The sequence below is a fragment of the Cervus elaphus genome, chromosome 21 (assembly GCF_910594005.1).
Source record: "Cervus elaphus chromosome 21, mCerEla1.1, whole genome shotgun sequence".
Lineage (NCBI taxonomy): Eukaryota > Metazoa > Chordata > Mammalia > Artiodactyla > Cervidae > Cervus > Cervus elaphus.
The window spans coordinates 76,897,617-76,911,386 of NC_057835.1; the positions used below are offsets into that span (position 1 = coordinate 76,897,617).

The 13,770-nt window shown below is 37.2% G+C and overlaps 1 protein-coding gene across 7 annotated transcripts in view; it reads right to left on the reverse strand.

Annotated features, from left to right (window-relative positions):
* The window catches only part of WWP1 (WW domain containing E3 ubiquitin protein ligase 1), a 136,645-nt gene that overhangs the window by 69,572 nt on the left and 53,303 nt on the right, over positions 1 to 13,770 (reverse strand). For 5 of the 7 annotated variants that reach the window (XM_043880062.1, XM_043880057.1, XM_043880061.1 and 2 more), the window contains exons 6-7: positions 563 to 700; positions 407 to 473 (exon numbers count right to left, since the gene is read on the reverse strand). In XM_043880062.1, coding sequence (XP_043735997.1) covers positions 407 to 473; positions 563 to 700 — 205 coding nt within the window. The remainder of the gene's footprint in view (positions 1 to 406; positions 474 to 562; positions 701 to 13,770) is intronic. The other 2 variants (XM_043880060.1, XM_043880063.1) reach the window with 2 other exon arrangements.

Genomic DNA, 13,770 nt, shown 5'->3' on the forward strand with positions numbered 1-13,770 from the left:
TCATATATTGTACGACACCGTTTACAAGAAATGGCCAGAAGAGGCAAATCCACTGAGACAGAAGCTGAGTGGCTGGCAGGAGCTGGGAAAAAAGAGGGGTGGAGAGAGAATGTCCCTGGGTATAGTGTCTTTTTGAGGGTGAAGAGAATGTTCTGAAATGAGACACTGGTGATGGTTACCCAATTCTGCTAACCTAAAAACCACTGAGATGTATACTGTACTCCAATAATGTATCTGTTACAGCTGTTTTTTTTTTTAAAAAAACACTTTGATAAGAATTCAACCAAATAATATGTTTAGATATAAGCTTTTAAAGTCTATGGCAAACTCTAAACGAAGGTTAAAAACTTCATATATGGGAAATGTGGTGTTACTTTGCCACAAACACCAAAATAAAACATTCTACCTGGTGGTTGTCCTTGCTGAAGGTTCTCTGTCTTCATGTAAGGCATCACCATTTTGCTGTACTTCTACTGAATGACAAAAAAAAAGACACTATGTTTTTTACATACTTCTTGATTTTTTTTTTCCTTCAAATTTTAAAAACCCAAAGTTAGCTTACTGGCTGGAGATGAGCTGCCGTTTGTTATGCTTTCTTGCTCAATCACCAGTCCATCAAGCACAACTGTTAATTCACCAGTTTGCACGACACCATTCTTGGTTTCCAAGGAAAGTTTTAATTGTTCTTTCACTTTTTCCACTAAGGGGGGGGGAAAGAAAAACTAATTTAAAAGCTTTTGTTACGTACAAAAATGTTTCAGAAATCAAAGCTATATATCAAGAATGACTCTAATTTAGTGCTTGATGGCTATGTGTGAAAGGAATTACTTGTGTTTTTATCTGTAGGCCCTTCTATACCACACCAGGATCACTTCCTTTCAGTTACTAGATGAGTAACTCCTTTCCTTTCACCACATACTTTCGAATCATCTCTAATTGTCCCTTTGCACAGTATAACGTTCAGAGAAAATACAAACATATCTGGATAACAAGTACAATAATGTCCCAAACATGCTCTATGGCCCACAGTACAAGGTAAGACTTGTGGTTAAGGCAAACTTTCTGCAGGAGATTCAAGAGGGTTCCTTATTCCAGTTCAGGGACTTCTAGCTGTACTTTTAAGTAGTCAAATTACTTAAAGCCTTATCATACATGGAGATCATAAAAGCATCAAACTAGGAACTGTCATAAGGTCCAAATGCAAAGTCACAGAGAAAATTCCTAGCACCACGTCTGAAACACAGTACATGCTTAATAAATGGCAATAGTTAACTATTTCTTTTTCATATAAGGCCAAATATTGATTCTTATTATTGGGATATCTAATTCTTACTAAATGCAAAGTTACTTTGCTTTAACTTCTATCTCACAGAATATATATCAAAAGTATTAGTGATTCCTTTATTATGCAAAACAAGTCCAGGTACTTCAATCTGATCTTCATTTTTAAAATTCAAACTATTTTTTTTAGATTATATCCTTGATTTTGGTTCCTCCTATATTTAACAAGATTTTTTTCCCATTTACCAAATATCTAGCACAAATACTTTAATTATCCAAGACAAGACAAACAAAAATCCGGAACCACTAATCATTACACAGGAATTCTTTGCAAAAAAAATTAAGGACCATGTAATAAAGAGAGCCTTGTAGAAGACCTACCCCAACCATTTTCACCCTCGTAAACCACATTTCCATTTCAAATCACAAAATCAACATTAATAAAACAGAAAAACTAGAGGAAATTTCAAAGTATCAAGGAAAAAACCCAAACCTGCAAAAGCATGAATTTCAGTTGTATCTAGATTCTAACAAACTATATCTGAAGAAAACTACTGACCATCATCCTATTTCATTCATCTGCAATTTGGAGGCTTAGCTCTCATTCCTAAAATATTTAGCTAAGTAGATTCTTAGCAGCCTTTCACTCCATAATGGCCTATGTGTGAAAAGAAGCTAGAAAAGAGTGGACATATGTATACTGATTCAATTGGCTATACGCCTGAAGCTAACATAGCACTGTAAATCAACTATTCTTCAGTAACATCTTTTTTTTAAGCCTTCCGAAATCCCTTTAAAGTGAGTCTCTTGATGGAAAATACTCTTTTTCAAAAATTTATTTTTTATTGAAGGATAATTGCTTTACAGAATTTGCTGTTTTCTGTCAAACCTCAACCCGAATCAGCCATAGGTACACACATATCCCCTCCCTCTTGAACCTCCTGCCGTCTCCCTCCCCATCCCCACCCCACCCCTCTAGGTTGATACAGAGCCCCTGTCTGAGTTTCCTGAGCCAGACAGCACATTCCCGTTGCCTGTCTCTTTTACATATGGTAATGTAAGTTTCCATGTTACTCTTCCCATACATCTCACCCTCTCCTCCCCTCTCCCCACGTCCAGAAGTCTATTCTCTGTGTCTGTTTCTCCACTGTTGCCCTGTAAATAAATTCTTCAGTATCATTTCTCTAGATTCTGTATATAGGCATTAGAATAGGATATTTATCTTTCTCTTTCTGACTTACTTCACTCTGTATAATAGATTCTAGGTTCATTCACCTCATTAGAACGGACTCAAATGCATTCCTTTTTATGGTTGAATAATATTCCATTGTGTATATGTAACACAACTTCTTTATCCATTCATCTGTTGATGGACACCTAGGTTGCTTCCATGTTCTAGCTATTGTAAATAGTGCTGCAATGAACAATGGGATACATGTGTCTCTTTCCATTTTGGTTTCCTCAGGGTATATGCCTAGGAGTAGGATTGCTGGGTCATTCAGTGATTTTATTCCTATTTTCAAGAAAGCTCCATACTGTCTTCCATAAGTGGCTATATCAATTTACATTCCCACCAACAATGCAAGAGTGTTCCCTTTTCTCCACACCCTCTCCAACATTTATTGTTTGTAGACTTTTTGATGGTGGTCATTCTGACCAGTGTGAGGTGATAACTCGTAGTTTTGATTTGCATTTCTCTAATAATGAGCGATGCTGAGCATCTTTTCACGTGTTTGTTATCCATCTGCATGTCTTCTTCGGAGAAATGTCTGTTTAGGTCTTTTCCCCACTTTTTGACTGGGCTGATTGTTTTTCTGGAACTGAGCTGTATGAGCTGCTTGTATATTGTGGAAATTAACCCTGTCAGTTGTTTCACTGGCTATTATTTCCTCCCATTCTGAGGGTTGTCTTTTCACCTTAGTTTCCTTTGCTGTGCAAAAGCTTCTAAGTTTAATCAGGCCCCACTTGTTTACTTTTGTTTCTATTTCCGTTACTCTAGGAGGTGGATCATAGAGGATCTTGCTTTGATTTAGGTCATCAAATTTTCTGCCTATGTTTTCCTCTAAGAATTTTATAGTTTCTGGTCTTACATATAGGTCTTTAATCCATTCTCAGTTTACCTTTGTCTACGGTGTTAGGAAGTACTCTAATTTCATTCTTTTACATGTAGCTGTCCAGTTTTCCCAGCACCATTTATTGAAGAAGCTATCTTTGCCCCATTATATACCCTTTCCTCCTTTGTCAAAAATAAGGAACCCCATAGGGTTTTGGGTTTATTTCTGGGCTTTCTGTCTTGTTCCATTGGTCTATATTTCCGTTTTGTGCCAGTACCATACTGTCTTGATGACTGTAGCTTTGTAGTATAGCCCGAAGTCAGGAAGGTTGATTCCTCCAGCTCCATTCTTCTTTCTCAAGACTGATTTGGCTATTCTGGGTCTTACTGTGTTTCCATATGAATTGTGAAATTTTTTGTACTAGTTCTGAGGAAAATGCCATTGGTAATTTGATAGAGATCGCATTGAATCTGTAGACTGCATTTGGTAGAACAGTCACTTTCACAGTATTGATTCTTCCTACCTAGTTCAGCTCAGTTCAGTCACTCAGTCGTGTCCAACTCTTTGCGACCCCATGAACCGCAGCACGCCAGGCCTCCCTGTCCATCACCAACTCCTAGAGATTACTCAAAACTCATGTCCATCGAGTTGGTCATGCCATTCAACCATCTCATCCTCTATCGTCCCCTTCTCCTCCTGCCCCCAATCCCTCCCAGCATCAGGGTCTTTTCCAAAGAGTCAATTCTTCTCATTAGGTAGCCGAAGTATTGGGAGTTTCAGCTTCAGCATCAGTCCTTCCAATGAACACCCAGGATTGATCTCCTTTAGGATGGACTGGTTGGATCTCCTTGCAGTCCAAGGGGACTCTCAAGAGTCTTCTCCAACATCACAGTTCAAAAGCATCAATTTTTTAGCACTCAGCTTTCTTCACAGTCCAACTCTCACATACATACATGACCACTGGAAAAACCGTAGCCTTGACTAGACAGACCTTTGTTGGCAAAGTAATGTCTCTGCTTTTTAATATGCTATCTAGGTTGGTCATAATTTTCCTTCCAAGGAGTAAGCGTCTTTTAATTTCATGTTTGCAATCACCATCTGCAGTGATTTTGGAGCTCAAAAAAAAAAAGTCTGACACTGTTTCCACTGTTTCCCCATCTATTTGCCATGAAGTGATGGGACCAGATGCCATGATCATAGTTTTCTGAATGTTGAGCTTTAAGCCAACTTTTTCACTCTCCTCTTTCCCTTTCATCAAGAGGCTTTTTAGTTTCTCTTTACTTTCTGCCATAAGGGTGGTGTCATCTGCATATCTCAGGTTATTGATATTTCTCCCAGCAATCTTCATTCCAGCTTGTGTTTCTTCCAGCCCAGCGTTTCTCATGATGTACTCTTGCATATAAGTTAAATAAGCCGGGTGACAATATACAGCCTTGACGTACTCCTTTTCCTATTTGGAACCAGTCTGTTGTTCCATGTCCAGTTCTAACTGTTGCTTCCTGACCTGCATATAGGTTTCTCAAGAGGTGGGTCAGGTGGTCTGGTATTCCCATCTCTTTCAGAATTTTCCACAGTTTATTGTGATCCACACAGTCAAAGGCTTTGGCATAGCCAGGAACATGGAAAATCTCTCCATCTGTTTATGTCATCTTTGACTTTTTTCACTAGTGTCTTATAATTTTTTGTGTACAGTTCTTTTGTCTCCTTAGGTAAGTTTATTCCTAGATATTTATTTTTGTTGCAATGGTGAATGGGATTGATTCCTTAATTTCTCTTTCTGATTTTTCAGAAATGCAAGTGATTTCTGTGCATTGATTTTCTATTCTGCAACTTTCCTAAATTCACTGATTAGCTCTAGTAATTTTCTAATACTATCCTTAGAGTTTTCTATGTAGAGCATCATGTCATCTACAGTGAGAGCTTTACTTCTTCTTTTCTGATCTGGATTCCTTTTCTTTCTTTTTCTTCTCTGATTGCTGTAGCTAGGACTTCCAAAATTATGTTGAATAAAAATGACAAAAATGTCTTGTTCCTGATCTTAGGGGGAAATGCTTTCAGTTTTTCACCATTGAGAATAATGCTTGCTGTAGGCTTATCATATATGGCCTTTACTATGTTGAGGTAGATTCCTCCTATGCTCATTTTTTGAAGAGTTTTAATCATAAATGGATGCTGAGTTTTGTCACACAATAGGTGCAGGGTTTTTCTGCACCTATTGAGATTATCATATGGTTTTTATCTTTCAATTTGTTAATATGGTGGATCACACTGATTATTTTGTGTATATTGAAGAATCCTTGCATCCCTGGAATAAACCTAACTTGATCATTGTGTATGAGCTATTTGATGTGTTGCTGAATTCTGTTTGCTAAAATTCTGTTGATGATTTTTGCATCTACGTTCATCAGTGATACTGCCTATAGCTTTCTTTTTTTGTGTTGTCTTTGTCTGGTTTTGGTATCAGGGTGATGGTGGCCTCACAAAATGAGTTTGGAAGTGTTCCTTCCTCTGCAATTTTTTGAAAGAGTTTTAGAAGGATAGCCATTAGCTCTTCTTTAAATGTTTTGATAGAATTCTCCTATGAAGCCATCTGGTCCTGGGCTTTTGTTTTTTGGGCGATTTTTGATCACAGCCTCAATTTCAGTGCTTGCAATTGGGTTGTTGATAATTTTTATTTCTTCCTGGAAGACTGAACTTTTCTAAGAATCTGTCCATTTCTTTCAGTTTATCTATTTTATTGCCATATAGCTGTTCATAATAGTCTCTTAAAATCCTTTTTATTTCTAAATTGTCTAGTGTAACCTCTCCTTTTTCATTTCTAATTTTGTTGATTTGATTCTTTTCTCTTTTTTTCTTGATGAGTCTGGCTAAAGGTTTGTGACTTTTGTTTATCTTCTCAAAGAACCAGCTTTAAGTTTTCTTAATGTTTATTATTGCTTCTTTCATTACTTTTTCATTTATTTCTGCTCGGATCTTTATGATTTATTTCCAGCTACTAATTCTGGAGTTTTATTTTTCTCTTTTTTCCAGTTATTTCAAGTGTAAAGTTGTTTATTTGATATTTTTCTTGTTTCTTGAGGTAGAATTGTATTGCTATATACTTCCATTTTAGAACTGCTTTTGCTGCATCCCATAGGTTTTGAGTTGTCGTGTTTTCATTGTTTTGTTTCTGGAAATTTATTGATTTCCCTTTTTGATTTCTTCAGTAATCTGTTGGTTATTTAGAAACATGTTGTTTAATCTCCACGTGTTTCTGTTTCTTACAATTTTTTTTCTTGTAACTGATATCTAGTCCCATAGCATTGTGGTCGGAGAAGATGCTTGATACGATTTCAATTTTCTTAAATTTACTGAGGTCTGATTTGTGACCCAAGATGTGGTCTATCTGGGAGAATGTTTGATGTGCACTTGAGAAGAAGGTGTATTCTTCTGCATTTGGATGGAATGTCCTGAAGATATCAATGAGATCCATCTCATCTAATGTATCATTTAACACTTGTGTTTCCTTATTTTTTGTTTTGATGATCTGTCCATTGGTGTGAATGGGGTGTTAAAGTCTCCTACTGTTATTGTGTTACTGTCAATTTCTCCTTTAATGTCTGTCAGTGTTTGTCTTATGTATTGAGGTGCTGCTATGTTGGGTGCATAGATATTTACAATTGTTATGTCTTCCTCTTGGATTGATCCTTTGATCATTATGTAGTATCCTTCCTTATCTCTTGTAATCTTCATTTTAAGGTCTATTTTGTCTGATATGAGGATTGCTACTCCAGCTTTCTTTTGCTTCCCATTTGCATGGAATATATTTTTCCATCCTCTCACTTTCAGTCTATACATGTCTTTAGGTGTGATGTGGGTTTCCTGTAGACAGCATATATATGGGTCTTGTTTTTGTATCCATTCAGCCAGTCTGTGTCTTTTGGCTAGAGCATTTAATCCATTTACATTTAAAGTAATTATTGAAATATATGTTCCTATTGCCATTTTCTTAATTATTTGGGGTTGATTTTGTAGATTTTTTCTTCTCATATTTCTTGACTATATAAGCTCCTTTAACATTTGTTGTAAAGCTCATTTGGTGGTACTGAATTCTCTTAACTTTCGCTTATCTGAAAAGTTTTTGTTCTGTTTTTATTTCTCCATTTTTTAAATTTCTCCACAATTTTGAATGAGATCCTTGCCAGGTACAGTAATCCTGGTTGTAGATTTTTCCGTTTCAGTACTTTAAATATATCCTGACATTCCCTTCTGGCCTGCAGAGTTTCTGCTGAAAGATCAGCTGTTAAGCACATGTGGTTTCCCTTGTATGTTACTTGTTGCTTCTCCCTTGCTGCTTTTAATATTATTTCTTTGTGTTCTTTGTTAGTTTGATTAGTATGTGTCTTGGCATGTTTCCCCTTGGGTTTATCCGGTATGGGACTCTGCACCTCTTGGACTTGATTGACTATATTTCCTTTTCCATGTTGAGAAACTTTTCAACTGTAATCTCTTCAAAAAATTTTCTCATACCCTTTCTTTTTCTCTTCTTCTTCTGGGACCCCTATTATTCGAATGCTAGTACGTTTGATATTGTTCCAGAGGTCTCTGAGACTATCCTCAGTTCTTTTCATTCTTTTTACTTTATTCAGCTCTTCAGAAGTTATTTCCACCATTTTATCTTCCAGCTCACTAATTCATTCTTCTGCTTCAGATATTCTGCTGTTGATTCCTTCTAGAGTATTTTTAATTTCAGTAATTGTGCTGTTTGTCTCTGTCCGTTTATTCTTTAATTCTTCTAGGTCTTTGTTAATTGATTCTTGCATTTTCTCCATTTTGTTTTCAAGGTTTTTGATCATCTTTGTTACTGTTATTCTGAACTCTTTTTCAGGTAGTCTGCCCGTTTCCTCTTCATTTATTTGGACTTCTGTGTTTCTAGCTTGTTCCTTCATTTGCGAAGTGTTTCTCTGCCTTTTAATTATTTTTTTTAACTTACTGTATTTGAGGGCTCCTTTTCTCAGGCTTCAAAGAAAGCTGAATTCTTTCCCTGAAGAAGGTTGAATTCTTTCCTCCTTTTGGTTTCTGCCCTCGTAAGTTTGGTCCAGTGGTTTGTGTAAGCTTCCTATAGGGTGAGATTTGTGCTGAGTTTTTGTTTGTTTGCTTTTCCTCTGATGGGCAAGGCTGAGTGAGGTGGTCATCCTGTCTGCTGATGATTGGGTTTGTATTCTTGTTTTGTTTGTTGTTTAGATGAGGCATCCTGCATAGGGTGCTACTGGGGCTTGGGTGACGCTGGGTCTTGTATTCAAGTGGTTTCGTTTGTGTGAGTTCTCACTATTTGATACTCCCTAGGGTTACTTCTCTGGTTATCTAGGGTCGTGGAGTCAGTGCTCCCACTTCAATGGCTCAGGGCTTGATCTCTGGTCAGGAATGAAGCTTCCACAAGTGGTCTGTTATGACATTAAATGAGATTAAAACAAATATCCAAAAATGAGAAACCAAAGGTGAACCCCAGACAAATGGCAGTACAAAATCAGGCAAATAATAATTAAAATAATGGAATATACATATACACCCATGAGCAAAGTCAAAACAGTCCAGCAAAAATAAAGTACAGTAGACTGACCCAGCGAACAAAGGAAATCAAAAATTATATTTATCAGGTAAGAACAAAACTAACTAAAGCACAAACTGGAAAACAAAACTTAAGCAAGGTGTCAAGTGGGGAATAAAGCAATGAAAACAAAAGTAACAAATATGTTGACAGGAAAGGAAAGAAAGAAAAGAAAGAAAGAATAGATACGCAAATTTAAAGAGGTAGATAAAGATTTACATACATTAAAGATTAACTGCAAGGGGAAAAGAACAATAGGAAAGGCAAACAAAGGAATAAGTATAGAAAAAATATAATACGTTTAAATTAAAATTATAAAAAAAATGAAAAAAAAAATGGAAGAAAAAAGGATAACTCCACAGAACTTCAAGAAAGCCCAAAGTAGAGGCAGAGGTTTATAACAATAAAATGTGTGGCTGAATATACACATATACATATACTCCCAAAGACAAGAAACAGTCCAACAAAATTAAAGTACAATAGATTGACCCAGCGAACAAAGCAAACCAAAAATTATATCTACCAGAACAAAATTAACTAAAGCACAAGCTGGAAAACAAAACTAAAGCAAGGTGCCAATTGGGGAATAAAGCAATGAAAATAAAACTAACAAATATGTTGAGAGGAAAGGGGAGAGAGAAAAGAAAGGATAGGGCAAAGTCAGATACAGGTAGATAAAGAAGACTTATATACGTTAAAGATTAACTGCAAGGGGAAAAGAACAGCAGGGAAATGAAACAAAGGAATAAATGTAGAAAAAATAACAGGCTTAAAAAATTAAAAATTAAAATTAAAAAAAGAGAAAGGAAGAATAAAAAAAAAAAGAAAAGGAAAACCCCACAGAACTGCAAAAGCCCAACACAGAAGCAGAGGTTTATAACAATAAAAAATGTGACTGAGGAAAAAAAAGAAAAGCTCAAAAGCTTAACTGGGTTTCCTATTGCCAGTCCTGCTAACACTCCTATCTTTCCCCTACTAACACTCTGGTTTTTCCCCCTCGTTTCTTCATCCTACCGAGTTTTGCATGGTTCTATATATTCTTTTCCACTGGTCAGGTCCTCCTGTCGGCTCTCAGCTGGTGTTCTGCATGCACTTCTGTGTCTGAAGGCGTATTCCTGATGTATCTGTGTAGAGAGATGTATGGCCAAGTCCACCTACTCCTCCGTCATCTTGTTCTCCTTCTCTCATCTTTTTGTTTTTAAACCTGTAAATGTTTGGATTCTCATCCTTGAAAGATTTCCTGGGTAGGCCCACTTAGTATTGATAATATCTCTCAACTCTTTGAAGATATTTCTCTACTGTTTTCTTCTACTACTGTTAATTATGTTGTCTAATTTATAAATCTTCACAAATGACCTATTTTGCTCCACAGTTGCATTTTTTGGTCTTTGGTGTCACATATTTCACTTTGATGAAAGCATGATTTCTTTATCATCTTGCTCTGAATATCATGAATCATGGATTTATTTTTCACCAGTGTTCAAAAACCCTTCAGCCATTATCTCTTGAAATTATCTCCTCTACTCCACCCTCAAATCCAGGGCTCAGGAAACTATATACCATAGGCCAAATCTAGCCCGTTACCTGTTTTTGTAAAATAAGGTTTTATCTGAATACAGCCATGTTCATTCGTGTACATATTTTCGATGGCTGCTTTCCCACTACAACGGAAGAGCTAAATAGGTGTAACAGAGATTACATGACCTGCAAAAACCAAATATTTACCATCTGTCCTTTAGAGAAAATGTTTGCCAACCTCTGCTTATGGGTGGCTTTTTATAACTTGTAATCTTTGATGGTGAGTTCATTTTCTGATCTTAATGTCAGGGTAATCTTTGGGCTTTAGTACAGGCACGGTCTGTTTCTTACTCTGTCAGTGGTGTGAAGACACCCCACTACAGGAGTCCAAGCTCAGCTCCCCAGTAGGCTGTCAGTCAAAACTGCTCAGCATCATCCACTAATATAACTCCAGCTCATAAGTTTTCTTTGCCTTTTTTTTTCTTCGAAGAAGGGCCTTGCAGACCACCCTTGCCTTTTTGCAAAACTCATCAAGGCCACAGAAAGCCGCCCTATTCAGGACCTAATTGTTCTGCAGTGGGAGGTTCTTTGCAACACTGAGCCTCTCACAATATAAACATGGAAGACTGGGATGTAACATTTATGAGTCATTAAACTGGGAGAACCATCACACAAATAATTCTCTCTACGTGTGTGGGGGGGTGGGATGGAATATGAGGGTATTATTCCATTATTGTATAAACAAACCAACTCTGACATTTCTGTTCACTCAGTACGTGAATGCACAGTATGTGTCAGATACTGTACGGGGAAAGCAGGACAAACCTGGATCAACCCAAAGCAGACCTCTTCCCTACCATCACTCCACTTATTTCCTTCAATAGATTTACCACCAGAATTGGAAGCGGGAGCCCACCTCCCCAACTGAACTGAAGTCTCCAAGAGACTTCTAATTCAGTGGTGTGTCCTCAGTATTTGACAAAAGGTAGGCGCTTAATAGAGTTTAAAATCAACTATTAAGATAGGGCTGTCCTCAGGAAACTTGCAAGGCAGTAGCGGATTTTTCTTCCTACCTCCTAGACACTTTCTTAGTCTTATTCACTGACTGGCTGCTCTGGGTCTTCACTGCTGCACTCGGGCTTTCTCTGGCCGTGGCGAGCAGGGCCCACCCTTCCTTGCGGCGCATGGGCTCCCCCTGTGACGGAGCGCAGGCTACAGGCCCTCAGGCTTCAGGAACTGCAGCACGCAGGCTCGGTACTTGCGGCATGGGGACTCCAGGATGCACAGGCTTCAGGAGCTGTGGCACAAGGGCTGGTGCAGGGGCTTAGCTGCTCCACGGCACGTGGGATCTTCTCAGACCAAGGATGGAACCTGTGTCTCCTGCTATGGCAGGTGGATTCCCATCTGCTGCAGCACCAGGAAGTCCTCTTCCTTAGTTTTGATTGGGCAAAAGATCAGTCTTTCACCATGGACTTGTCAAAAACATATACTCTTTCTGTACCACAGAAAACAAGAGACCTTCAGAAATCGCAGTCTTCACAGAATTTCACAGAATTAGATGGGAGCTCACAGTCACATTCTGAAGCTGTTTTCTAAAAGTGCTTGCACATAGTATTATCTATTGCAAAGGAACAAATTACCCTAAAATTCAGTCACTTAAAATAACCACAGCCACTTAATATTGTTCATAGTTTCTGTGGGCCAGGAGTTTGGGAGGGGTGGGAAACTGCCTAAAAGGCAACTCATGCACAGAGCTGACAAGCTGGCATTGATGAAGCTGCCTCAGTTTCCTCTCCACTTGGGCCCCTCCACGGACTTGTCGACAGTCTTCACAATGGTGACTTGTGTCCTGCAGTGAGTCATCTAAGAGACCAGGGCAAAAGCTGAAATCTCTTCACTGATCAAGTCTTGGAGGTCATATACCATTACTTCTGCATATTCTATTTCTCACACAAACCACCTCTGTTTCAATGTGGGAGGGGACTACAGAAATGTATGAAATAGAAGACAGGAATATATAAGGGCCACTTTGGAAGCTGGCCAACATGCACATAAATAAAATAACAGGATTTTAGAAAAGAATGAGTGCATTAGGTTACAAAAGCTTGTAAGGAACAGTCTCAAGAATAACCAGGTTTTCTGAATTCTAACTCCATCACATCACAGTATGAGCTAGTGTACTAGGTTCCCAGCTCCTATTATGTAACAAAATAATTTCAGAATTTATGAAAAAAAATTAAAGTAAAAATAAAGCTAAAATGTGGAAGAAAATGGATAATTATTAAATATAAGTACTGGAAGGGATCCCTTGAGCTTAGTAATAAAGGAAAATGGATAAACTTTAATGACTGAAATAATATTAAACTTCTATAAATAAAAACTGGGAACAAAAAATAAGGAGGTAAATGATTAGCTTGGAGAAAAAAAGAGCTTTCACAAATTGGTGAGGAATAAAAGGAACAAACCAGCAAAAAAAAAGTAGTAAGAAAATGACAATCACAAATGATGAAATATGATTGATCAATAAAATCTGACTTAAAAGTTAAAGAAATGTTCTGGTAAGAAAAATATTCATCTTTTTAATCTATTAGTATGGCAAATATTTCCAAATGGGCACTCTCATGTGCTACATTTTATGTACAAATTATTTTAAGTTTTAGGGAAAGCAACTAGACAGCCATGCATAGCTAAGAGGCTTAATACTATTTTCCCTTCCACTAAGTAATTTCAGTCCTAAAAATCTTTCTTAAGACTAGAAACACACGTATCACCAGTAATAAAAATATTGTTTGTTCAAAACCTTGGCTTAAAATATCTCAGGTTGTTCTGATACTAAGTGAATTTTAAAAGAAGAACTTAAGACTTAGTAGACTAAACAAATAACTAGCTTTAACCAAGTAAATAAGGCTAAAAACAAAATGTTAATAAATTTGACTATGCTCTGTCTTCTACAATAAATGACACATTCTTCGGCTTTGTTTCTCTATCATTCAATGTAAAGAGATAATTTTCACTGTAAATCATTTTGGACGTATTCAATTTGAAGTGATCTTAATGGATTTTAAAATACTTTTGTTGATAAAAGCTACTAACACCATGAAAAACAAAAAACAGTCTAATTCCAGTGTTTAAAAGGCAGCTACATGACTCCTCTCTAGAGTGTTTCAAGTGGCTCTGACAGTTTCAAAACTGAAATATAAAATGAAATTCTGTCCAATCTAGGAATTAGTTACACTACTCTTACACTGTTCACCCATGAATATAATGACAAAGATTTTCTCCTTGCCCAAATTCAAGTAAGGCTCCTCTGAGCTTTCTTCTCGACTAAGC